Here is a 26,523-nt window from a genome sequence, read left to right on the forward strand (position 1 = left end):
TGCCAGGATTGGGGATCTGTGGCTGGGGAGGGGTCAAAAGGTGCAGGGGTGGGTGGAAAGTTAATTGTCACATAAATACAGGCTCAAGCTGTATTAATTTCTAAATTGAGCCCTGGAGTGTAATGGAGCGTCTGTGTGAGGCAGTGTTTCAGAGGCTACTGCCTGTGTGGGAAGTCTGAGCTATGCTTACAAGGAGCTGCTGAAGACGGTTGGAGGACAGTGCTAGGGCACGGAGATTTTGTGAGCAAGCCCTCAGTCTTCAGCAGATTCCTGAAGTCACAGCCAGTTTTCCTCTGAGGGCTGCCTACGGTATATTCTTCCAGTGCAGAGGGCGATCTCAGTCTGTAGTTACAAAGTAATTATACTGCTCTGAACAGCCGTGTCTACACGTGCACGCTACTTCGAAGTAGCGGCACTAACTTCGAAATAGCGCCCATCACGGCTACACGCGTCGGGCGCTATTTCAAAGTTAACATCGATGTTAGGCGGCGAGACGTCGAAGCCGCTAACCCCATGAGGGGATAGGAATAGCGCCCTACTTCGACGTTCAACGTCGAAGTAAGGACCATGTAGTCGTTGCGCGTCCCGCAACATCGAAATTGCGGGGTCCGCCATGGTGGCCATCAGCTGAGGGGTTGAGAGACGCTCTCTCTCCAGCCCCTGCGGGGCTCTATGGTCATCGTGTGCAGCAGCCCTTAGCCCAGGGCTTCTGGCTGCTGCTGCCGCACCTGGGGATCCATGCTGCATGCACAGGGTCTGCAACCAGTTGTCGGCTCTGTGGATCTTGTGTTGTTTAGTGCAACTGTGTCTGGGAGGGGCCCTTTAAGGGAGCGGCTTGCTGTTGAGTCCACCCTGTGACCCTGTCTGCAGCTGTGCCTGGCACCCTTATTTCGATGTGTGCTACTTTGGCATGTAGACGTTCCCTCGCTGCGCCTATTTCGATGTGGTGCCGTGCAACGTCGAAGTTGAACATCGACGTTGCCAGCCCTGGAGGACGTGTAGACATTATTCATCGAAATAGCCTATTTCGATGTCGCTACATCGAAATAAGCTACTTCGAAATAGGCTTCACGTGTAGACGTAGCCAATGTGTGATAAGTGATCATTGCTATTTTCTATGCCTATCACAGTGCTAGAATTTAGTTCAGTTGTTATAAGTCTGATTTACACCAGCAAGGTGATCAAGGTGATGTCCTGCCTACATTGTTCTGCTGGTAGTACATTGAACTAAAGTCCAAGAAAACTCAGGGGAGGAGGGAAGAGAATGAGGAAATTTCATCATAGCAAATCTTGCTAAAAAGCTTGCAGCAGTATGTCAGTAAGCAAATTCCATTCTTCATTAACTGTTGGGAGTACAGAACAGCACTGAGAAGAACAATACACCAGCCAAAACGTGGTGATTTTTGATTCCAGTGCTTCATTAAAGTCTTTGGTCACACTGTAGTTCTAGCAGGAGGATCTCTGGATTGGATGTAGCACTCCATAACATCTTTAGGAGCTGTGAAGTGTGGGTCATAGTACAGTTGGTGATTCAAGAAGTAATGGAGTAGAGAAAATGCTGGTGAGACAGAAAGGGAGGAACTAGGCAGAAGAAGCAAAAGACAGGAAAGGGCTCAGGAAAGAAGAGTTGTTTATGGTAGATGTTTAAGAATGGATGGCTGTCCTAGTCATAGTTGAAACCCCATATCCCCACAAGTTACATAAATACGTACTGGTAACATTGCCCTGAGGTTGTTAACTCTTCAAAGAAAGAACTGACTCCTTGGAGAAAGTGAAGATTGAATAAACTTGATATGTAAACAAGAAATGGTTCAGGCAGAAGATTAAACTCTTCATCACTCGGTGTTGTGAGTTTTAATTACAGCAGTGTTACAACCAGCCATATTCATCTGCAGACACTTTGGGGAACTTTTCCTTTGGTTTCAATTTCCGTGTAGTCTCACTCAGAAGTTACACTTCGGCTGTGTCTACACTAGCAAGTTCTTTTGAAAGATTTTTTTTTTTTTGAAAGAAGGGAGCTCTTTCAAAAGAGCCCATGAGGTGTCCACACACAAAAAGCATTCTTTCAAAAGTAAATTGAAAGAATGGGGCGCTCCTTTCAAAATCACTCTTCCTTTCCCATTTCAAGAAGAGCGACCCCTTTTGAAAGCTTCTTTCGAAAGAAAATGTGTGTAGATACTCCACAGGGCCCTTCTTTCAAGATAACAGTCTTCATTTTCGATCCCTGGCCTGTTCTTTCGAAAGAGCAGGGGGTCTGTGGACACTCTTTCAAAAGAGCAGATCACTCTTTTGATCCACTTTTTTGTGTGTGGACATACTCTTTTGAAAGAAGTTCTTCTGGAAGAGATCTTCCAGAAGCGCTTCTTTCGAAAGATCTCTGTAATGTAGACTTAGCCTTGATGTTTTATGCTCAACTGAACCCAATAAACAAAGCAGAACTCTGTCAGACCCAGTTCATAGTTTAGTGTGTAAACAGTCTATCACTTCTGTTTCGTGGGGTTGGTCTCTGTTAAAAAGATATGTTCAAATAGCATATTTTGCAGAGTTTGTTGCATGGATTTTTGATTTGTTTATATACTTTATGTGTGATAGTGGGTCAGTGGTATAATATCATTGATTTTGCCCCAGTTACCCAGTTACCAGGAGAGGAGCTGAATGCTGGCCTGGGTCCTTCCAGCTCCTGCAGCTCTCAGCACTGCAGCTCATCGAGCTCCCAGCTCTGAGCCTCCCGCACAAAGGTGGAGCATAGCCACCCCCAGCCTGCCAGCCGGCAGCACACTCCAACACCATGGCTGCTGCTCAGTGCCATTGCAGGCAGCGGTGGCCAGGCAACAACATGCTCCGCTTACGCAGGGCTGTGGGAGGAGAGCTCCTGCGCCCCACCACAGTCCCCCAACTCCACTGGTCCTGGTGGCCCCAGCCGTTGCGGTGGCCCCGCTGGCCCCCATGGCCCCAGTCACTCCAGCAGCTCCTCCAGCCCCAGCAGCAGCTCTGGTGGGTCTCCAGCATTTATTTGGGCATGGGGACGAGGGGCTGGCAGACAGCATCTGTTGTTTCTGAAGCCCATTATATCAGGGTCCATTAAACTGAGGGTCTACTGTATTTAATCCCTCTCTTTCTCTCAAATGCACATGCACGTTGGAAAAAGATTGAATTAAAATAAGTATTCTTCAGGTTTGACAGTGACTGCTGTGAAGGATTCTGGAGAATGGAATTTGGAAGCTGGAGCACTTGTGCTTGCAGATGGAGGTCTTTGTTGTATTGATGAGTTTAATAGCATCAAAGAACATGACAGAACCAGCATACATGAAGCAATGGAGCAACAAACGATCAGTGTAGCTAAGGCAGGGTAAGTGGGATTTAAGTGAATGTCATGAAATAACAAAATGTCTCTTCCCTGAATTCTGAAATATTAAAATAAATGTTAGATCTCAGCTTCCCCCTGAACAATTTAAATATTTCCTAGTTACAGAACAGTTTCCTTTTAAAAGATACTCTTAAACTATGAGTCAGAATTTCAAAGGAGGGTGCAATGGATGCATGTGAATAAAATATTTATGGATCCTCTGCGGCGTCATTGGAAACTCTGACTACTGAATATAGAAAAAGCACTTCAAGAAGACGCATTTGGTTGTTAGAAGGATGAGAGTGAAAAAAATTATACTCCTTTACCTCTGAAGATAGGACCAGGAAGCAATGGGCTTAAATTACAGCAAGAGAGGTTTAGATGGGACATTAAGTAGATCTTCTGAATTGTCAGGCTGGCTAAGCAATGGAACAAATTGCCTGGATAGGTAATGGAATCTCCATCACTGGAGATTTGTAAGAGCACGGTAGACCAACATCTAGCACAGAAGGTCTAGATGGAGCTTGGTCCTGCCATGGGTGCAGGGGACTGGATATGCTGTTCGCGTCCAGTTCTATGATTCTTTAGAACAGGGGTGCGCAAAGTGCGGGGCATGCCCCCTCTGTGGGGTGAAATTTCCTAATGGGGTGCAGTGCAATAGGCGTCCCTCCCATAGCCTCCTCTGCCTCCCCTGCAACCTCCATTACCCCTCCCCACTTCCCCATGGCCTCCCAGGAGGAAACGCAGGAGCCGCAGCATGCATAGGGTAGACCCCCAAGGAGCTGCTGTGTAAGAGTATGAGGCCCCCACCCACTGGCAGTTGCTGTGTACAGCCTGGGGAGCACGTGGCTTGCCCCGTGCAGGCTGCCCCCACCTGATTGTTCAGCAGGAGTCACCTGCTCTGAGCATGCCCTCTCCAACTGCAGTTTTGGAGGTACAAACTGTGAGTGGCTGCCTACTTGGGCAGCCAGCAGATAGCATGTATGGAAGGACTTGGGTGCATTTCTGATTGTCACAGAAACTCCCCACCCAGTTCATGCTATGCCTGTAACACACCTTTGACATGGCTAAAACACGGACTCAGGTATTTAATTTCAGATTCTTCCCCCCTGCAGCATCTAAATGGTGAGTGTGTAGCTCAAGGCGATCTGAGTTTCATATGTAGTTGGCCCAGAGATGTGAACCAAAGGCTCCTGGCGTGTTACAAAGTTTAAGAAAAAAAAAAAAGATCAGGCATAGAAGTCAGTAAGTACGCACAAGGTGCTCCATGTGTAGAGACTGACTCTTTCTGCCCTAAGGAGCATATAGTCTGAAATGACAATAATCTTACTGGACTCTATATATAGATAAAGCTCTTATCCCAAGAATCTCTGTAAAGCAGTGGATGTGGCTATTTCTGGATTGATAGGTGAGCAAACTGAAACCCCTTTTGGTCACACAGCAAGCCAGTGACTGAACACAACTAAATTTGTATTTTGTATTCAGAATGTTTGCATCTCAAATAGAATTTCTAGCAACCAAAGGGACCGTGTCCACACATGTACTGTGCTATTCCAGCTATAATCCATTTTCAGGCATGAATCTGCACAACAGGACAGATGTTATTTTCTGAGAATCATGCTGTACTCAGTCTCCAAAGCACTTAATAAATGCATCACTGTTTTGTAATGTGGTTGAAAGACCAAAATCCCTTTTATTTCTGCTGATCAGGGAAACAGGTAGAAACCTAAGAGCTATATTTTCCAAAAGCAATGAAATTCTTTCTTTGAACACACCTTTTGGGTGATGTGAGGAACATTGCCACCATTTTATAAAACTATAATATAATTACCTGCACAGTTGGGACAGCATGAGTAGCTGGGTGAAACTTCCTTGTCCATACCAACCAAGGAGATATGTGTTGACAAATTACATATTTCTATTGATACAAAAGCTATCATGTTTAAACACAGTATCACCATCATGTTTAAACATAGTGATAACTTAGCTCAGTTCTCTAGTGTCAACAAAGTCACAGACCTGTGCTGAGGGTCCTGCAAAGAGTTACATGTGACACTAATTATAATGGATGTCAACAAGGCTACTCACCAGCAGAGAAGTTGTGCGTATGTTTGACTATTTGTAGGATTGGGCGCCTGTGTTTGTGCCACATTACAGATTTTCAGGGTGTGTCTGAAGGAGCAGTTAAGAAGTATTTAACATTTTTAATTAATACATTTTACTGTTTTAATAATTTTGTCAGCCAGGAATAAAGAGGCTTTGAAGGGGCAGTAACAGTAGATGGGCCCTTGGGAATCAAACCTCAGTTTAACCATCTTTTTAAAAATGACACTGTGCAGACTGACAACAGCTATATTTCATTGGATAGGACTAAAGGAAAAGCTCGAAAAGTCTGAAAGTAAAATCCCCTTCTCTCTGACAAAGGGTTGTCAGTCATGTTTGGTACTTCCCTCAAGCTATCTTCTGGTCCTGTGTTACAAATTTGGACCTGCACTGCAACCTTCATTCAATTTCACAGATGTTTTGAAAAAAATAAATTAAGCTAAATATTTTATTAAGGTTAAAAATGCGTTACATGAACTTCCAAATAAAATTTAGTCTTCAAATGATGTAGATAGGTTTTACATGCTGAAAGATTTTGCTTTTTCATGGCTACGTCTACACTAGCCAAAAACTTTGAAATGGCCATGCAAATGGCCATTTCAAAGTTTACTAATGAAGCGCTGAAATACATATTCAGCGCCTCATTAGCATGCAGGCGGCTGCGGCACTTCAAAATTGGCGCGGCTCGCCGCCACGCAGCTCGTCCAGATGGGGCTCCTTTTCAAAAGGACCCCGCCTACTTCGAAGTCCCCTTATTCCCATCTGCTCATAGGAATAAGGGGACTTCGAAGTAGGCAGGGTCCTTTTGAAAAGGAGCCCTGTCTGGACGAGCTGTGCAGGGGCAAGCCGCGTCAATTTCAAAGCGCCGCGGCCGCCCGCATGCTAAAGAGGCGCTGAATATGTATTTCAGCGCTTCATTAGTAAACTTCGAAATGGCCATTTGCCTGGCAATTTTGAAGTTTTTGGATAATGTAGACACGGCCCGTATGAACATAACTGAAATTTCTATTGGTTTAGATTACATTGACTGGTTGGGGAGACACTAATTACAAGAATGAAAAATGGCTCTGGATCATGAAATTTTTGCTCACCCCTGCTGTAGAACACAGCACAGAAAGCCTCGAGTCATGTGCTTTAAAAAGAACTGTATTTACTTAGGAATTTTTAAATATTTATAACATTACATAAAGAAGTTAACCTTGATTTGGTCATTTAATCTGTCTTTATACCAGCTGGGTGTCAATGTTCTTCTCTTGGAGTGTGTACTATAAAAAACTAAGATTATTGGCTCTACCTACATTCAAGTTCTGGACAAGAAGTAGCAGCTAGCCTGGAGCCAACTGAAAATAGCTAGGTGATAAACCAAATTTAAAATAACTCCTCTGGTGCCTTCATTGCAAGGATTGTGTTGTGACTACAGAGACAAAAGTGTCCAACTGCAACTAAATACAGACACCTTGACAACATGAATAAAGGAGAAAATTCCTATTTCACTGCAGAAAAATATCTAAAATGCTTAGCCATAGAAATAGTATTATAGAAAATATAAAGGCAAATAAAACATAGTTTTTCTTTTTTTTAAAAATCCTGAATTGTGATATCTGAGCAATTAGCGATTTTTCAAAAGTCATGGAAGACAGGTGAGATTTCAGAGGTCAGGGAAAAGGCAAGTATAGTGCCAATCTATAAAAAGGAGATGAAAACCAACCCAGGGAATTACAGACCAGTCATCTTAACTTCAGTACAGTGCAGTAACTAAGCAATCAGTTGTAAACACCTGGAAGATAATAAGGCGATAAGTAACAGCCATAGTGGATGTGTCAGGAACAAATCATGCCAAATCAACAATTTAGAAGTCTGGGAATTGTGCTATGCAAACAGAAAATATGATCATTTTTGAATAATAACAGAGAGGAAGCTGTGCTAGTCTATACACTATCAAAACAAAAAGCAGTCAAGTAGCACTTTAAAGACTAGCAAAATGGTTTATTAGGTGAGCTTTCGTGGGACAGACCCACTTCTTCAGACCATAGCCAGACCAGAACAGACTCAATATTTAAGGCACAGAGAACCAAAAGCAGTGAGCAAGGAGGACAAATCAGAAAAAGATAATCAAGGTGAGCAAATCAGAGAGTGGAGGGGTTGGGGGGAAGGTCAAAATTAGATTGAGCCAAGTATGCAGACAAGCCCCTATAGTGACTCAGGCTTGTCTGCATACTTGGCTCAATCTGATTTTGACCTTCCCCCCCACCCCTCCACTCTCTGATTTGCTCACCTTGATTATCTTTTTCTGATTTGTCCTCCTTGCTCACTGCTTTTGGTTCTCTGTGCCTTAAATATTGAGTCTGTTCTGGTCTGGCTATGGTCTGAAGAAGTGGGTCTGTCCCACGAAAGCTCACCTAATAAACCATTTTGCTAGTCTTTAAAGTGCTACTTGACTGCTTTTTGCTATAATCATTTTTATTTTACTTGGAAATTATTTCCTATATCCAATAACACTGAATATTGATGTATATCATATTTGTCTTTAGCTTAGTGTGCAAACTGAACACAAAAACGACTATATTGGCAGCAACAAATCCAAAAGGACAGTATGACCCCAATGAATCAGTCTCCGTGAACATAGCCCTTGGCAGTCCTCTGCTGAGCAGATTTGATCTAATATTAGTATTGCTAGATACAAGAAATGAAGACTGGGATCGCATAATTTCTTCTTTCATATTGGAAAACAAAGGTAAGAATAGCCTCTTGTATGTATATAAAGCCTCTTCTCTGCACTGACCTTTCCCAAATGTTCTACAGCCCAGTTTTGGAGAGACCAGTTCTGTGACTAAAAGGGCAGTTCAGTGTATTTTCAATTTATCCTTGATTTCTGTTGAGACTTTTGTGCATAATGCCAATTTTGGTGCTTGTGCTGTGGTTTCCTTTCCACTAAAAACAGGAGAGACCACCAGTCCGTGTCACATAGCTTATTAAACACCTGTCAAATGGTGAAAACTTTCAATCAGATTTACTCCACACCTTCCACTCCTCTCTCCTGTTCTGCTCTGTCCCCCACATACCTTTCCCTTTCCATTTATCTGATCCCCTAATAAGTAATGTACCCTATAAATATACAGTCAAAATGGAAGTAACTTAATGTGCTGCCTTCATATTGTTCATTCGGCTTGTATGTTGCCCCTCTTCTCCAGCCCTCTCTTTCTCTCACTAGCCCCAAGCATCGACACCCATAGGCAGTGTCTCTTGTCCTATACTTAGATTATAAGCTCTTTGAGGCAAAGGCTACCTTTTGATTCTGGCTTTGGACGGTGCCTTGCACAGGGAGGTCCTGGTCTGTGGCTGGAGTTCCGAGGTGCTACAGTCAAATTCATAATAAAGAAATAAAAAGAAGAGGGGAAGCTTTGTGCACCCTCCGCTCCAGTGCACAGCTGAGCAAAGGTTGTCTCAAATCTGGCTCACGGTGACTGGCCCTATACAATATGTAAGATAGCTAGAGGAAACAATCATATATTTATGTGGCACCTTTCATCTCAAAGGTTTTACAGACCAAACAAGCTGGTAAACAGAGAGTCTGACCTTTTCCCCATTTACATTGATAGGAGCTTTGCTCCTGTCTATACTTGGAGCAGGACCAGAGGTTGGAGCCTGGGGTGAATCACAGAAATGTTACAAAACAGATCAGGCAAGAAATACAGTAGAACACCATGAGCAGTTTAAGCTATGAGGAAATTAGATATGTAGTGTAAACGCAGGTCCTGGGGGCATGAGTAAATTGGATTGTAGCTTGATCTGAGTGCAAGGTTAAACTGTAAGGCCGTGGCTACACTAGCCCCTGCATTTTAAGAGGGGTATGCTAATGAGCCATTTTGGCAGATGCTAATGTGGTTCTGCCATGAATATGCAGCACCTCATTAGCGTAATGGCGGCCGCACTCATTTCAAAAGTGCCACTTTCAAAAGGCATGCTGCTCATGTAGACAGGGGCCTTTTGAAAGGATCCCCTGGATTTCGAAAGCCCCTTCTTCCCAAAACCAAATGGGAAGAAGGGGCTTTCGAAGTCTGGGTGCCCTTTCAAAAGGCCCCGTCTATATGGGCGGTGTGCATATTCATGGCAGCGCCTCCTGAGCCTCTGCCGAAGTGGCTTATTAGCATCTCCCTTTCAAAAGGCAGGGGCTAATGTAGCCACAGCCTAAGTATGGATGTGACAGACTGTGTGATGAAGGTGGTGTTTTTGGGCTAACAAGTGGGAATACCTTGAACTGATTAGCACGAAATGTAGTTAGGGAGGGAACATCAGCAATTGGTCCTTACACAATCTGCAAAGCATTTGGATCTTACAGGGACCTTTACATATCCAGATCAATTAAGTCAAGGAAGTATAGCTATTAGCAGCTAGGAAATAGAACCAGAGGTGCATGCTGGAGTCAAATTAAGTTTTTGGATGCCAGAGAATTTGAAGTGTTCTCCCAGAACTGAACCAGATGTTCTGGGTAAGATGAGTAGAAAACATCTGGGAAGGAAACCCAATAGATAGAATATAAAGCCCACTCTGGAATGTGACCAAATCATAGATGAGCAAAGAACGGGATAGTCCTTTTCAGCCCAAAATGTAATAAAACCTCATTTTACATTCACATTCATTTCTTATCAGGTATCTTTAGGAAAGGGTTGTATCGCTGTCATTGTTTTGAAATTACTGATTGTGCACTTGTTATGCAGGGTGCCCAAGCAAATCAGAAAACCTTTGGAGCATGGAAAAGATGAAAACCTACTTTTGTCTTATAAAGAACCTACAGCCAAAAATGTCTGATGAGAGCAACCTTATTCTTGCCCGTTATTACCAGATGCAGCGTCAGAGTGACTGCAGAAATGCTGCCCGAACTACCATTCGCTTATTAGAGAGCTTGATACGTTTAGCAGAAGGTGAGCCAGGGATGCAGGAACAATTTATATAGTGTGTGTAGTGTAGGGTTGCCAGATGTCCCGCAATCTACAGAACAGTCCCGAATTTCCCTAACAAGTTTCATGTCTGTCAATTATGCAAATATGTTCTGCCAGACTTGTGAAGGAAATTCCTCGCCCCCAGCCAAGGTTCCCATGGCTGGGGCTGCTAGCTGGGGCATGTCCCTCATAACTCTTCTGAGAATCTGGCAACCCTAATGTGAGGGAAGGTGCTGAAAGCCATTAAGCCAAACTGCATGTGTCTGTTGTATCTCTGTAAATATTTTCTGGGCAGTGACTTTTAAGGAAAACATGGGTCCTGAGTAATTTGTATTTGCACAGCACTCTGAAAAAGTTAAGGAATACATATTTTACATGTTTTTCATTTAATCCCTGTCTCAGGTCTCATTTCTCTTAATTTTGAGTCCAGCCTTGCACATTTCAATCATGCCCCAATCCTGATGACTCTGAAGCCAGAGGGAAAATTGCCCGAGGAACTAATAAGAAAGGTTTAAGGATTTGGCCCTTATTGTCTCATAATATTACTAAAATAAACATTTCATTTATTTGATATTAAATACGTAGAATGCAGTCCACATTGTGTACTAATGTGCTATGAAATTTCACTTTAAAATCAAAACTGTATTTGAGTTTTAAGAACAACAAAAAAGTTAAATATCTAGAGTAGTGCACTTTCATCCTTTAAAATGGGTTAACAGAGTTTTTAAAAATTAATTTCAAAGAATATATAATGACATTTGTACAACAAATTTCAGCCCAGAGTGATATTTTATTTTGTCAAGCATTGTCTCTTTTATTAGTCATTTGTTCCTATTTTAATTTCTTTTTTATGCGTAGGTGTGGGGCAGGTGAATTGTTTCTGTTTTATTTTGTAAAGTCTCCTACCATTTAAGTCTTCATCCTGCACTTATTTTTACACTATTCACTATTTTACATAGGTATGCGTTCATGACTGGGGCCTCAAATAACACTTTTAAGATTTTCTAAGTGTTATACAAAAGTACCATTTTCCTTACTTAAAAATAACTGCCCAACAGCATAATTACACAACCAACCAGAAAGGCTTAGTATGGTGGATTATGTGCATTATGTCCATTCACAAACTTAATTCTATTTTGGGTGATTGTGGGGAGTGAATCAGGAGATAAAAATAATATGGAAAAAAACATGTTTAAATAACAGTAAGGCTGTGACTCAGATCCGCAAAAACAAAGGAAATGTAACATGCAACCTATTGCTTAAATCATGTCTTTTCTCAGCCAGAATGAAATGTTAGCTTTAATTTTAACTTTCCTTCTTTTTGTTAGTTTGTGTTGCTAACAATGCTTTAGAATATATACCTTTATTTTGTACCACATTTATTATCATCATGATATCTGAACACTTATAGTTGTTTAAATGTAGCCTTCTGGATTTCTTTACTCTGGTTCCTTCAAACCGTCGATGAATCTCTAATCCAGAAGACGCACCTCATTTCTAATTAGGAGAGTTATGTTTTCCCAATTCTGCAGATACTTATGACGGTGAAGTCAATGGGACTATTTTTATGCTTGCAGTTAAGCACATGAATAGGTGTTTGCCAAGTCAGGCCTAAGTTTGTTAGCCTATGCTTGCTAATACAAACAAATGCTTTTTAACTTTAATAACATTTGTTTTTAATGCTCATTTATTTTTGCTAGCCCATGCTCGGTTGATGTTTAGGGACACTGTAACTTTGGAAGATGCTGTAACGGTGGTCTCAGTGATGGAATCTTCTATGCAGGTAGGTTTTCTTATAGAAACTAACACTAACACAGTCCCATGCCATGTGATTCAGTCCATTTAAAGAGACTACTATGTATAACAACTGAGTCCATTTCCTTGGAGAACAATCCACTTTAATATTCTGGCACTGAAATATAACTGAGTTGAGAAACTGGGTTATAGTAGATGGATGGATGACTGACACTTGTGGGGTGTTTTTTTGTTGGTTTGTTTGTTTTCAATTAGACATTAGCTATTCTATGAGAAAGAGACAAAAAAAAAGTTTTAGACAGATTAACAGATGCCAGAGCAGTGTGGAGGGACCAAGCATAAATGAGAATCAGGCCCAAAATATATAGTCATCATCATAGTTTGTTGCTGTAAAACTGAAGCCATTATGTGGTGGTGTCACTTATCTCAGATAGTTTCTTGGGTGTTGACAGATGGTGGTATTTTAGGGTAAGGGTTTATCAGAGGCAAAGCTCTTTCAAACTTCCATCTGTTATGTGGTGGAAAGTTTCCATAGAGTGGATGTCTTGGTTCACACCCCTGTTTGGGTTTCTCCTTTTCACTGAAGACATCCCACCTTAAACAGAGGGGGACGATTCATGTGAGGCAGTGTAGTGAGAGCATGGGAATGGGTTTCAAAATCCCTGTGATGATCCTATAGGACTGATTGAATTCAATACCAATTTTGTGTGCATTGCACAAGCAAGACCATTCTGATGCACCGGACTCCACAGTTGAGTGACAGTCTGAAGCTAATATACACATGTCATAGAGCTGGAAGAGACCTCAGGAGGTCATCGAGTCCAGTTCCCTGCTCAATGGGCAGGACCAAGCACCATCCCTTTTCTTTTTTTTAATTGATCTATTTGCCCCAGATCCTTAAATGGCCCCTTCAAGGATTGAATTAACAGCCCTGGGCTTAGCAGGCCAATGCTCAAATCACTGAGCTATCTCTTCCCCCTATGATTGCTGTGAGGCTGATTGCTTGGAGAGTTTTAGGGTCACCTCTCCATTGTGTGTTGGCCAGATTGTGGAATGGTGTACGACTCCAAGAGTGTACTTTCTTTTTTGTTTTTTGGGTTTTTTTATGTGCTCTTTGAAACTGGAAGTTTCTGTTGACCAAATGGTATTCCTGTGGAAAGGGCACACTTGCATCTTGCGGGAGTCGGCATTTATGTGCAATAGTAATTTCTAAGTACGCACAGGGAGCCAGTTAAAATGCACTCAGTGTCCACAAATCTTTCCAATCGAGTGGCACTTCAAGGATGATCTGCGTAAATGAATCTTTGCACATGAGGAGTTTCTGTTTGGCCATTTTTGTAGAGAAACAGCAAGAGTGATAGCACTGAACCATGGGGCAACCTATTCTGTTGAATATATCATCAGCATTTCTCACCATCCATCCCTGCAAAGAAACACTGATTTTCCAAGCGGGGAGGAGATGCTGTGGCGCCTCTTGCTATGTCTCAGAGTTCTTGTCTGTTTCAGTAGTGCGTGAGGGTTCATATTGTTTAGTTTGGATTGAAGATAAATCAAAAGGGAACACGGTAAAATTATTCAAAATAATGAATGGGGTAGAGAACATAACTGGGCCATCCTGTTTATCCTTTCTCATAACAGAATACCAAAGGGACATTCAATTAAAATGAAAGGCAACAGACTTAAAACCAATAAAAGGAAATATTTTTATACAATTCATAACTAGCCTCCGGAACTCATTGTCAAATGATATCAGTCAGGCCAAGAACTTTGTAGAATTGTTTGTAATAGAAATTTATAAAACTATCCATTGTTACACTAGACAGGGTATTTGTTGAAAGGATATGAATCATTCTGTTTCAGGGCATAATGCAGCCAAGAAGAAACATCACTTATGAGTATCAGAGGAATAGCCACGTTAGTCTGCATCTGCAAGAAGAATGAGAAGTCCTGTGGCACCTTATAGACTAACAGAATTTTAGGAGGTTCTGACAAAGTGGGTCTTTGCTCACAAAAGCTTATACTCCATAAAGTCTGTTAGTCTAAAAGGTGCCACAGGACTTCTCATTGTATCGCCTATGAGGAGCACATTATTCCCAAATTGTCCATGGGATTTTTAGCATCTTCATCTGAAGTATGGTACTACTGCCCCAGTGGTATGATCTAATATGACATTTTTCATTTAATTGTGCTGAGTATCTCTTGAATATGAGAAGCTGTACATATACACGATAATGTATTTTATGTAGAACCTTCCAACCAGAAGGACTTCAAAGCATTTTCATGTTTGCTTCGAAAGATCTTCTAGTCCAATCACTTGCACTCATGATAGCATTAAATGATGTCTAGGCCATCCTTGACAGGTGTTTGTCTAACCTGCTCTTAAAAATCTCCAGTGATGGAGATTCTACAACTTCCCTCGGCAATACGTTCCAGTGCTTAACCACCCTGAAATTTTTTCCTAATGCACAACCTAAATAGCCCATGCTTCAGTTTAAGCCCATTGCTTCTTGTCCTGCTCAGGTGCTAAAGAGAACGTTTTCTTTTCTCCCTCCTCCTGGTAACAACTTTTTATGTATCTGAAAAATGCAATAATGTACCCCTCTCCCTCAGTCTCTGCTCCAGATTAAACAAACTCATTTCTTTCAGTCTTCCCTCAAAGGTCATGTTTTCTAGGTCTTACTCATTTTTGTTGCTCGTCTAATTTGTCCACATATTTCCTGAAATATGGTGCCCAGAACTGGACAGAATAGTCCGACTGAGGCCTAATCAGTGTGGAGAAGAGCAGAAGAATTACTAGTGTTTTCTTGTGTACAGTACTTCTGCTACTACATCCCAGGCTGGTGTTTGTTTTTCGTACAACAGTGTCACATTGCTGACTCATATTTAGCTTGTGATCCAATATGACCCTTAGATACCTTCCCCCAGTACTTAGGGTTGCCAGTTGTCTAATCACAGTAAACCTAACACTCTTGCCCTGCCCTCTGCCTTGCCCCATCCCTGAGATCCTGCCTCCTACCCCACCCTTTTTCTGAGACCCTGTCCCTGCTCACTCCATCCCCCTTTCCTTCATCCCTTGCTCTCCTCCACCCTCACTCACTTGCTCATTTTCACTGGTGCAGGAGAGGATGAGAACTCTAGCTGGGCTTGTCAGCTCTTGGATGAGGCCAGGGAAGAAGGGTTTGATGTGCAGGAGGAGGCTCCAGGCTCGAATGAAGGGCTTAGAGTGTAAAAGGGGAATCTGGGCTGAGACAGGTGTTGGTGTATGAGGGGGGCTGTGGGCTGGGGTAGAGACTGGGGTGGAGGGCAGGGACGAGGGGGTTCAGGTGCAGGAGATGACTCTGGGAAGGTGAAGTGGGCTGAGTGGTTCAGACTGTGGGAGAAAGCTCCGGCTGAGGCAGGGTGTGGGAGGGTGAGAGAGAGCGTGGTCTCAGGGCTGGGGGAAGCAGGTTTTATGATGGGGCCAGAAATGAATGGCTCAGAGTGCAGGAAGGAACTCCAGGCAGTGGGATCCAGTATAGAAGGGGTGCAGTGTGTGGGCTCCAAGAGGGAGTTTTGGTGTTGTGGAGGGGCTGGGGCAGGGGACTGGGGAGTGGAAAGAGGTGCGGGCTCAGGCACTGCTTATTTCAAGAGGCTCCCAGGAAGCAGTGATGTGTCCCTCTGGGTCCATGCACTGCCCTGCCTGCACATGCTGCCCTCACAGCTCCATTGGCTACAGATCCTGGCCAGTGGGAGCTGCAGAGCCAGCACATGAAGCAGGGGCAGTGCACAAAGCAGGGCAATGAGCTGTCCCTCCCCCGCAGAGCTATCCCTCCCGAGCCAGACAAACATGATGGCCTCTTCCCAGGATCTGTGATGAGCCAGGCAGGGTACCTGAAAGCTCCGCTGAACCACCACCACCAACTGGAATTTTACAGCCCAGTCATCAGTAGAGACCGGTGCCGTCACAATCTCTTTTCAACCAGGTGTTCCGTTAAAAAAACCAGACACCTGGCAACCCTGGCAGTATTCCTTTCCAGGCAGTCATTTCCCATTCTGTATGCGCGCAACAATAAGGTCCAGGTAAATGTAGTACTTTGCATTGGTCCTTATTGATTTTCATCCTATTTACTTCGGAACATTTCTCCATTTTGTTCAGACCATTTTAAACCTACCTTCCAAAGCCCTTGCATTCACTCCTGACTTGGTGTCGTCCACAAATATTATATGTGTGCTCTCTATGCCATTGTCTAAATCACTGATGAAGACACTGAATGGAAGTGATCCTGCGCTATAGACTGTGGCCCTGACCCTGCTGTTAATTCTCAGGCAGTGCTCAGAGGGAGAGATTTCCAAAGCTCCGAATGTCAGTTGGGCATCTCTGACCTGCCACTGACTTTCAGTGTGAGGTAGGTGAGTAACTGCCAGTCGTGCTTTGAAAATGTACCTCACAGTGTCTTCACATGGAATTTTACTTCTTCGGGACCCACAAAATTTGACCCTATATCGGGGGTGGGGAGCCTTTTTAGAGTCAGGGGCCGCTGACCCCCAGAAAAATCAGTCAAGAGCCACACAAAACTGAGACGTAGATGAAAGACTCCTGCTAGGGGGGCCCAGGCTAGTAGATTTTGTCGGTTCCCCTACACTCTGGGGTGGGGCCAGAACTGAGAGGTTCTGTGTGTGGAAGGGGGCTGCCAGGGGGCTGCAGTGTGGGTTTGTTGGGCTGATGGGTATTGGGGCGGGGCTGCAGGAGCAGGCTGAGGGTGTGGGGTCTGGGCGGGAGGAAGGGTGCAGGAGTGGCCTCTGTTGGGTGGCATGGGCAGGAGGAGGTGCATGAGCAGGCTGGAGCTGTGGGGTCTGAGTGGGAGGGGTGGTGCAGGAGCTCCCCTCACACTCCACCAAGGACTCTCCTTGCCTTGACAAGTGGCTGTTGGGGTCCCTGCTGCTGTCACCCCAGTAGGGCAGCTCAAGCTACTGCCACCCAGCGGGGAGCATCGAAGTGACTGTAGCACTTACGGTGCTGCTGTTTTCTGCCTCCGGCCTCCTAACCTGCATGGGAACTTCTCACCTGCCCATGTGCAGGACGAGGAGCTGGAAGTGTCCATGCTGTAGGCGAGGGGGGTTACGGGGAGGTGGAGCGGGATGGCAACATTTCCCCATGGACCGGCTTCAGTGGAACCACCTCTGTCCCTCAGCAGTCCAGATCAAAGTGGGGAGCCAATCTGGGCAGCTCACGCATGGCTGTGCTGTGCAAGGAGCTGCTCTGGGGGGCCAGCTCTCCCTTCTCCTGTCCTATAACCTGGTTGTAGAACATAGACTACAGTCTCCAACCTGTTGGAATAGGTCAGCTTTGTAGCACCATGCAGCAACATTACACAAAGGGTAAGTTGAGAGGTGATGTAGAATAACATATTCAAATGAAACTGCGGTGGGAAGTTAAGGAGACAGCATATAATTACCCAGATCAGAATTTGACAGAATAGTGGTTTTATTACAGTACTGTAAAAAATGCTGCACACAGTTTTATATATAGATCTTCTTTAATGACATCTTTTTCTTTTTTGCAATTTGATCAAATGATATACTCAAATTAATATACACATTACATTTAATTTTCATCCAGAGTGCAGAAAGAAAGAAAAGTTGTGGTTTCTTAATTACACGTTACTTGTTTATTTATGCATAGCCCTGTGCTGTGACTGACCAAAGAGGTCTGATATCCATAATTAGCATCTGTCTAGTGGGTGTCAGTGGGAGTTTGGCCTAAAGAAGGATTGTAAAGTTGGGCATGACATTAGCTGATGTGCTCTTCATGCAGTAAACTCTCTCTTAACCAGCATTCAATTAACCAGACTTCTCTGTTAACCAGCATTCCTTTGCGGCCGGCAGCTCCTCTGCTTTCCCGCCCACAGCGATTCCATGGATGACACATCCATGTGCGAGCCGCCCAGAGCAGCTCCTCATGCGGCACAGTCATATGTGAGCTACCCAGAGAAGCTCCCTGTGCGGTGTGGTACCCTGCCCAGAGCAGCTTCTGACATGGAGCCCCACCCCGAGTGTATTGGAACCTCCCACATATCTGGCATATTTGAATATCTGGCAACCTCCTGGTCTCAGTGTTGCTGGATATTAGAAAGTTGACTGTATTTACCACAGTATACCAAATATGTGCATACCTCTGGACCGCATAGGCCATGTGTTTTCAGCCACCTCTGAAGTGTGAATGTGTCTTTGTAACCACTTCTTCTTGAAGACAGTAACTTATTTACTTATTTTTAAAGACAAACAGGCAACAAAAGTTCATGTTATGAAAAAATATCCTCCCTGTGGAAAAAGTAATCACAAATGCATTGTTTTTACATTCAGTACCTGAGATGGTTTAAATCTCTCACATTGTGTCTCTGAGAACTTATGTAGCTCACATCGTATTATCTGAACATTTCTCTCTCTGTACTAATAACTGGAAATGATGAGGTTTGCTTGTAAGTATAGTAGTTCATAATTCCTTGTTATCTAGTTCTCTGCTTTCCACCTTTCAGCTAAGCAAACACCAGCACCTGAAGTGGGACGGTACAGGCCGGTAGGCCATACCAGCCAAGGTGTTTCAGCTAAGCAAACACCAGCACCTGAAGTGGGACGGTACAGGCCGGTAGGCCATACCAGCCAAGGTGTTTGCAGCTGGTACGGCATACTGGAAAGAGAAGGTGCAGAATGTGGGGCTGCAGTTCCTCTGTCACAATTTTGTAAGTCTCAGCCCTTCCAGTCAGGGTCTTTGAGTCCACTGTACAGCAGCCAGCCCTGCCAGGGCGCGGGGCTGGAACAATACAGCAGCTCCAGAAGAACTGCAGTGTGGGGCCACTCAGAGACCCCATCTTCTGCCCCTTCCCCACTGTGGTTCCAGGGAGAGCCTGGTGGTTCAAGGTTCCCCTGGGAACCACAATATGGAAAGGAGAAGAACTCCCAGAACTTCTCTGGCCCTTCTGTGGAGCTACATTTCCCCTGGCTCCCAGCAGCAGCCCTGCCAGAGGACAGGGCTGGAAGGTTGGGGCTGAGGGTGGCAGAGCTGCCAGAGGAGCAGCCAGGTTTCTGCTCCTTTCCCTCCTGCTGCTTTGAGCAGCTGTTCAAAATGTTGTTTTATTGTCATTGTTCAGTGTGTGGCCCAAAGCCTTACTGCACATGATTCAAACCCTTCTCTGAAGACAACATTAATTTCCTCCGGGGTTTCCCTGGCAGTCATGACTTTGGTATCTGCATGTTTCAAAAAGATTAATTCATTTTCACAGCACTCCAGGGGTGTTGTTATCTCCACTTTATCAATAGAGAGCTGAGGCACAAAATGAGCAAAATCAAAATTATCCACTGTTTTGGGTGCCCAGTTTGAGCCACCTAGGAACTTAGTTTTCAGAATACTTGGCATTCTTTCGCTCTTTACCTGTTCAAAGTACAACTCTCAGTGATGTCAGTTGCAGCTGTGAGTGCTCAGCACATCTACAAATTACACCCCAAACTCTCCAAGTGGGCAACTGGAAAATGAGGAACACACAATTAGTGGCCACCTGTGAAAAGTTGTTTTTTTTTTCTAAATGACTTGCCTTGCATTACATAGGAACTCTGGCACGGAAAAGGACAGAATCAAGTTCTCCAGAGCAGCCTTCAACTGTCTTAATCATGTCAACTGCCTTTCTCTTGTCCTCCAACTTCAGAAACAAATGACAGAGGGATCCTGCAGAAAGAGCAGGTCCATCTTCTGCACTCAGCAAGCAAAATAATTGTTTGGAATAAAGTCAGTTTTTTTCTGTAGTAATGTCCCCACATGGGGGAGTTGTTATGAGATAGCTAGATTATATTCACTAAACAAAAACAGTTTCTGTATTTCTGTTAAATTCTCTTCGTCTTAGTTATCATTTATCATAATTTTTCCAGATCTGAAGAAAAGTGGGTCTGTCCCACAAAAGCTCACCACCTAATAAATTATATTGTTAGTCGTTAAAGTGCTACAGCACTGCTTTTTTGTTTTGTGAAGATACAGACTAACACGGCTACCTCTCTGTGACTGAATTATACTGTAATAGTTGTTTGAACTAGCTGTGCTCCTCAATTTTCCATATGTGAACGAGCCTTAAAATGCAGATCTTCTAACTCCCGCTCCTTTGTTTTAACAATCAGACCAGTGTTGGTCTCCTCTTTTAAGGGTATGTCTATGCAAGTCTGAGAACCCTGTGGGTATCACCATGGATGGTCTATATTAGCCCACTCTGGCTCAGGGAGCTCAGAATGCAGGACTGAAAAATTGCCATGTAGAGATTCTTTGGACCCATATCCTGAGCCCTGTAAGCCGGAGCCCATGGACACAGGCCAAATGCTCACTTTTGATCTCTGTGTAGACATAATCTAAGTGGAAAAGTTGCAATCTTTTCAGTTCAAAGGTTACTCACTTCCAATTTTTATAAGGAATTCAGAGTGTTTCTCTCCTCATATCACTTTTTATAAACCAAAAATCTCTAAGAATAAGCTGTCTTCAGGTCTCAGATAGAGGCTCCTTATTTTTATATGTAAATCCACATAATTAACAATAATAAACAAAGAGCATGATGTATACATGTAAGTAACCTTACCCATATGAGTCATCTCATTGACTTCTATGGAATTACTCATGTGAGTAAAATTACAGGTAAATATTTGCCACCTCAGGTGCTAAAATAGCCAGTGGCAGGTTGTAGATAAAGCTGCCTTTGGTATTAAAGTATGATGCTGACTAACCAGCATGTTCCGTTCTTGTGGTGGCACAGGGAGGTGCACTTCTTGGAGGCATCAATGCACTGCATACCTCATTTCCAGAAAACCCAATGGAGCAATATCGAATGCAATGTGAACTCATCCTGGAGCGACTGGAGCTGCAGAATCTTCTGCATAAAGAATTCCAAAGACTTGACAGGTGATAATATGAAGGTTAACAAAAGAACCCAGTAGAGTAAACGGGTTGTTCACGATAGTAACAGTACAAAAAGATTCTAACAATAAAATCTGACTCAGGAAAGAGACCTTCAGTGGAGATGAAAAAGCAAGGGATTCTTTCAGAAACATATGGAGATCATTAAAAGATCATTTTTCATGCTGTGATAGTTGAATTTTTGGAGGGTTAAATAGCATTTTTAATGATTTCTCAATATACATCACTTCTATGTCCAAATAAATGTAATCTAAATACAGTAAGGTCAGAAAGTTGCTCTTCATTGCAGAATAATTACTTTCGTATAACCTTTTGATTCCTGTTTCTTAAAGAATAGCAAGGTTTACTTTATTTTAAAAAAATGGTTATTTTGTTTGACCACATGGGATCTCTTTCTGTGAGATAAGAGGTGATAAGACTGGATCAAACTTTTTTTTGGACGATGTATTTTTCTTAATACTGAAAATGTTTTTGATTTTCATTGGCTGCTATTCAGCAGCTTGTCACTCACTGACGTCATCCTTGGATGGTCTATTTGTTCTTATTAACAGAAAACACATTCTAACTTATTGAGGGTAATACATGAATAATCTAAAGAAAAATAATTTTTGTCTCCTGAACTGACAGCACAGTCCGTAAGAAACACATCTGTTTTTATTAGAGAAAGATTTTTAAAATGCTATTAAAGGAATAAAAACAGCCTTGAAAATATGAATTTCCCTTGAAAATTTTTCAGGTGTTTCATAACAGAGTAAGTCACATTCCAAAAAAGCATACACAGCAATAAAAGCAACAGAAATGAAGATGAAAGTGAGCTAGTTCCAAGAGACCAAAGCAAGTCTGAAAGTAGAAAAAAGTTCACCATCATTTTGCTTTTCTTTATTTCTTTTTTCAAAGATTCTTTTCTACTTTAGAGAAACAATAGAATTAACAAATGCCTTTCATTTATATAACATTTTCTGTCTCTTATAATATGCAAGCCATATATGATACTTGTACATTTTACTCACCACTGAAATGCAGTCACTTTTTAGATTAAATTATTGTTTATTAGTGCATAAAGATGCTGATTTAGGTCATGAAGCAAGGAAGAATAGTATGTCCCATTAAAAGAGGTGAGTTTAGGCAGAATACAGTAAACCCTTGAAATGCACGATTTCAAGTTGCGCTTAACTCGCATTAACGTGAGTTAAGCACAACTCAAAATCCCTCTCCCCTGAGCCCTGGCTCAGCCCCCCCAACCCTGCGGGGCCCCAGTTCAACACATACACCCCACCCCGGTTCAGACCCCTGTGCATGGCTCTGGCTCAACTCCACCCCCTACATCTCCACTCCCCCTGCAGCCCTAACCCATGCCAGGCTTAACACCCCTGCCCCGCTCCCATGGCTCCAACCTACCACCAGGCTTAACCCTCCCCAACTGCCCTCCACCCCCACCCCAGGACTTACCTTTCAGAAGGAGCTCCAGGTGTTCTTGCTGCTTCCCCAGCTGCAGAACGTGCATTCCGCTGGGAAAAATGTCACCCCCTGACTTATGCGAAATTTGAGTTATGTGAGGGTGTGTGGGAATGCAAGCCTCGCGTAACTCAAGGGACCACTGTACAATTAACTAGACTGATATTTAGTCAGATCGCTCCTGTTGTTTCAGAAAGAGTTGAGAATGAAAACAACAGCCACAAATGTTGAGAACTTTGTTTCACAGAGCATAGAGAAAGCCAGCAGTAGAGAGCTTCTTAACATATTGATTCCACAGGGACTCTGAGGGAAGTGAATAATTTTTCAGAATCACCAACAATCACTTCTTCATGCACTGTCCACATTTTTCTTACCCACCTCTCATCTCAGGTGACCCTTTGACCCTGCTTACCATGAGACATGATGAGATCATGGTTCTGGGAAGTTTTGATCTAGCATGCATTGATCATAAGCACTACAGGCAGTTGTGTTTCTATTAACCCATTTTTAAGAAATTGAAATTGAAGAACCATAACTCTGGTTAACCTCTAGAACTTCTTGGAATATTTTGGTGCAGGGCAATAATCAGTAATAATAATACTCTTTAAAACAGTAATCTTTTTGCCTAAATCTAACCATGGATATCACGTTGTAACCTCACAATGGCTGTGTCTAGATTAGAGGGTTTTTTTGAAACCTGGGAAATCTCCAGATTCCCAATGCGTTCTGTTGACAGTAATTCGACAAAACACAGCACTTTTGTCAACAATCTTATCCCACTCCCCATGAGGCAGAACAAAGATCTGTGGACAGAAAGCCGGTCTGGACATTCAGGGGGTCCTTTGTCAACAAACAGGGCTTCCAGGACACAGGACAGCCCTGCCTGCTGTGCTTCTGGTTGGCAGTTTTGTTGAGAGAGCAGCCATGCAGTCCATCCGTTCTCTGTTGACAGGATGGATTGCTCTTGCAATCTGCTTAGTAATTTGGCCGCAATCTGTTGACAGAAGTTCTGTCGGAAAATATGTTCTGACAAAAACTTCTGTTGACAAATTGCTGTAATCTAGACATAGCCAAAGCTAAAAGGAGGACAGAGGTATGCAGAGAAAAGGACGTACGTAAATAATACTAAATGTAAATTATATTGTCAAATGGAATAATCTCCATTTTCATACTAAAATCCTCTTTTTATTTAGTAAAGTACACTGACAACTTGCAAGAGTGAATCAAACATGGATGTATGTGTTAGTATTTAATAAGTATGGAGAAAAGTTAGTCACCCTTATTCATGCTAAATAATCCCTTAGTCCATAAGTAGTTCTCCTTGTGGAAAAAAGGTATGCCTGACCATGAATAGATCTGCTTCTTAATACAAGAATCTGCTGCAGGAGCAAAAGGAGATCAGACTTTGCCGCACTAAGGCCAGAGTTGTATGTGGGACATAGTGATTCTGTTATGCTACTGGATTCACTTTCAGCCTCTCTATTTTTATATTGTATGTGCAGCTTAGGAGAGAAAGGAAGAGGAATGAAAAGTTAACCTATGTTGTTATAAAAATATTTTTTTCCTCCTCATCCAACAGATTACAGAAGGAAAATTCATGCCAGATGCAACTGGGAGAGACAAGCCAAAATACTGCTCACGGATCCTTAAGAGATGATACCTTAGGGCAGTCAGAGCAAATGTCCCAGACTGAACTGTCTGACCATCAAGGGAATAACTGCAAGCAACAAAATTCTTTGGTCAAAGGGCAGGGTAAAGCTGATACACATCGGGAGCCTCCAGCTAGCCAGGCAGCTGGTAAAAACCAAGGTACAAATGGGCAGAGTAAACACAGGGAGAGCAGCAATGATGACAGCCTGACCTGGTTTGACAGTATGGCAAACAGCAACCCAGATGTTGAAGAAAGCATTCAGCAGACCCCAGTCTCAAAGAGGCCTCTAGATAATTTGGCTTTTAAAACACTGAATGACAAATCCTGCTCTAAAGAAAAACGTGGTTCAAGACAAAGCACTGAAACCAGGATAGGACAGCCACCGGCAACTGCAAACCTAACTGCTGCTTGTAGACAGGATGTAGTCTCTGGTGTTGATGAGAAAAGGACAAAGGGACATAAGAATCTTTATCCTGAGGCAAATATTAAAGATTCAGCCTCAGCAAATGCCAGTGTGCCTGATTCAGTAGTGACAGAGCAGGTTTCTAAGAAGTGGCAGAGACTGCGCACACGAACAACTCACAGTTTTTTTACAAATGAACAGCACCCCACAGCGGACAGCCTTGCTTCTGCATTACCTTTCCATTCGGCAACAGACCCAGTAGTTCCTGCAGATGACATGAATAATGTTTGTGAAATAGAAAAGAATAGGAGTAACTTGCCAGTAGCAGCCGAGACTCAATTAATTTCGATGAGAAAGAGAAACAAAGACCAAATGGTGAAGGAAGCAACGGCAACAGATTCCTGTGAGCCTGAAACCAGTGAGACTGCCGGACCTCCAGTGGCTAAACTGGCTAAATTTTCATTCAGACAGAGAACAAAATTTGTTCATTCTTCTGAAAATAAAAGCAATGTGGAACTGTCTCCCTCACAATCACAGACTGTTTTTAAGCCTCACAGGCTTTTGAGAACTGTAGTGGAAGGAGAGGAGCCAAAGGAAGATTGTTATCCCCCTGAGAAACACCAGAAAAAGCTCACAACTAGTTTGGGAAACAATAGTTTGGAGAAGAGGCCCCTCAATAATAAAAAGAAGGAGCAGCAGCAAAATGAAACCTTTCCAAGAGAAATAAAAGAACCAACAACTGGGCACTCAGTGACCAAACAGATCTCAGATACTAGACACCAGGATGCGTTACTTCCAGCTGCTGAGCAGAGCAGGAAAGGAGAGGAAATGCCTGGTAGCCTGGGCACAAAGAAGGTGTGCTCCACCACATTATCAAAACTAGCCAGGTTTTCCTTTGTGTCCCCTCCTGAATCAAAATTGGAAAATCCACTGCCACTTGATAGTAACAGCAAGGAAAGCCAGGAACAGCCTCTGAAAATCCACGCTGAGAGCACCAGCACCAAAAGAAAGTGTTTTGCACTGGGAAATGCCAGCAATAAAAATGTGGTTACAAGAAACTCTCTCTTCTCAATAACAGATTTAGATGATGCCACGTTAGATTTTGATTGGGATGAAGAGATTAGGAAAAGCTCAAAATTGTAAACCTCACTGCCTTTCACCAGCCCCAATTCATCTGTTATTTTCAACACATTATAGGGAAACCTTTATTATCCATATTGATTATTTCCAAAGCTTTTAAAATTACTTGGGCAACACCTCAGATGGCATAAATCAACAGATTTCTTTTAAATCAATGGAGTTATGTAACTTAACAGAAGCTGAGGATTTACCAAACCCACAGGTCGGATGCTACCTGTACTTCTCCAGTTGTTTACAAGTCTGTTTATAATATCTGTTGACCATTTCAGTTGATCTGATGTAACTTGAAAACTCATGTGCTTCGTGATCATATTCAGAGTATAGTGGTGCCTGAAAGTGAAGCAGGATTAATTGACTTATTTTTCTTAATTCTGCTCATAAACCACACAGAATTCTAATAGATCTCCCATCCCATGTACAAATTATTCCAGGTATTTTGGAGACAGTGTCAGCAAGATGGCGAAGTAAAAGCTAACCATGCAATTATATTTTGTTCCTCCTTTATGTCTTCTTCCTTGAGGCTTTTAGTGGTATTATGATAACACATTACATTGTGATTCTGGTTCATATGTTATCAATATCAAGAGAATTTTGCTCTTTCTGTGGTAAGTGGCATCCATTGTCCTTTGATGTGCCATGTATATCTGCTTTATTTTTTGTCTTTAACTAGTAGTCTACCCTGGTCCAAGCACCTCTTAATTAGGATCTTGCAGCATAAAATCTGTCCGTGACATAATGGTGGCTTATGCTGAGTCCTGGGAGTCAGTTTGCATTCTGGGGTTAGCAATGTGTATTTTTTACCCC

General features: G+C 42.9%; 1 protein-coding gene across 5 annotated transcripts in view; it reads left to right on the forward strand.

Annotated features, from left to right (window-relative positions):
- Window positions 1-26,205, forward strand: part of MCM9 (minichromosome maintenance 9 homologous recombination repair factor) — an 85,578-nt gene extending 59,373 nt beyond the window's left edge. For 2 of the 5 annotated variants that reach the window (XM_074990668.1, XM_074990670.1), the window contains exons 8-13: window positions 3,175-3,349; window positions 7,981-8,183; window positions 10,168-10,371; window positions 12,090-12,172; window positions 20,910-21,055; window positions 24,105-26,205. In XM_074990668.1, the coding sequence (XP_074846769.1) occupies window positions 3,175-3,349; window positions 7,981-8,183; window positions 10,168-10,371; window positions 12,090-12,172; window positions 20,910-21,055; window positions 24,105-25,722 (2,429 nt within the window). In that variant the 3' untranslated portion in view covers window positions 25,723-26,205. Of the gene's footprint in view, window positions 1-3,174; window positions 3,350-7,980; window positions 8,184-10,167; window positions 10,372-12,089; window positions 12,173-19,726; window positions 20,138-20,909; window positions 21,056-24,104 lie in introns of those variants that run through there. The other 3 variants (XM_074990671.1, XM_074990672.1, XM_074990674.1) reach the window with 3 other exon arrangements.
- Window positions 26,206-26,523: the final 318 nt, after the last annotated feature.

This window comes from Carettochelys insculpta, chromosome 3 (genome assembly GCF_033958435.1).
Source record: "Carettochelys insculpta isolate YL-2023 chromosome 3, ASM3395843v1, whole genome shotgun sequence".
In the NCBI taxonomy this organism is placed as follows: domain Eukaryota; kingdom Metazoa; phylum Chordata; order Testudines; family Carettochelyidae; genus Carettochelys; species Carettochelys insculpta.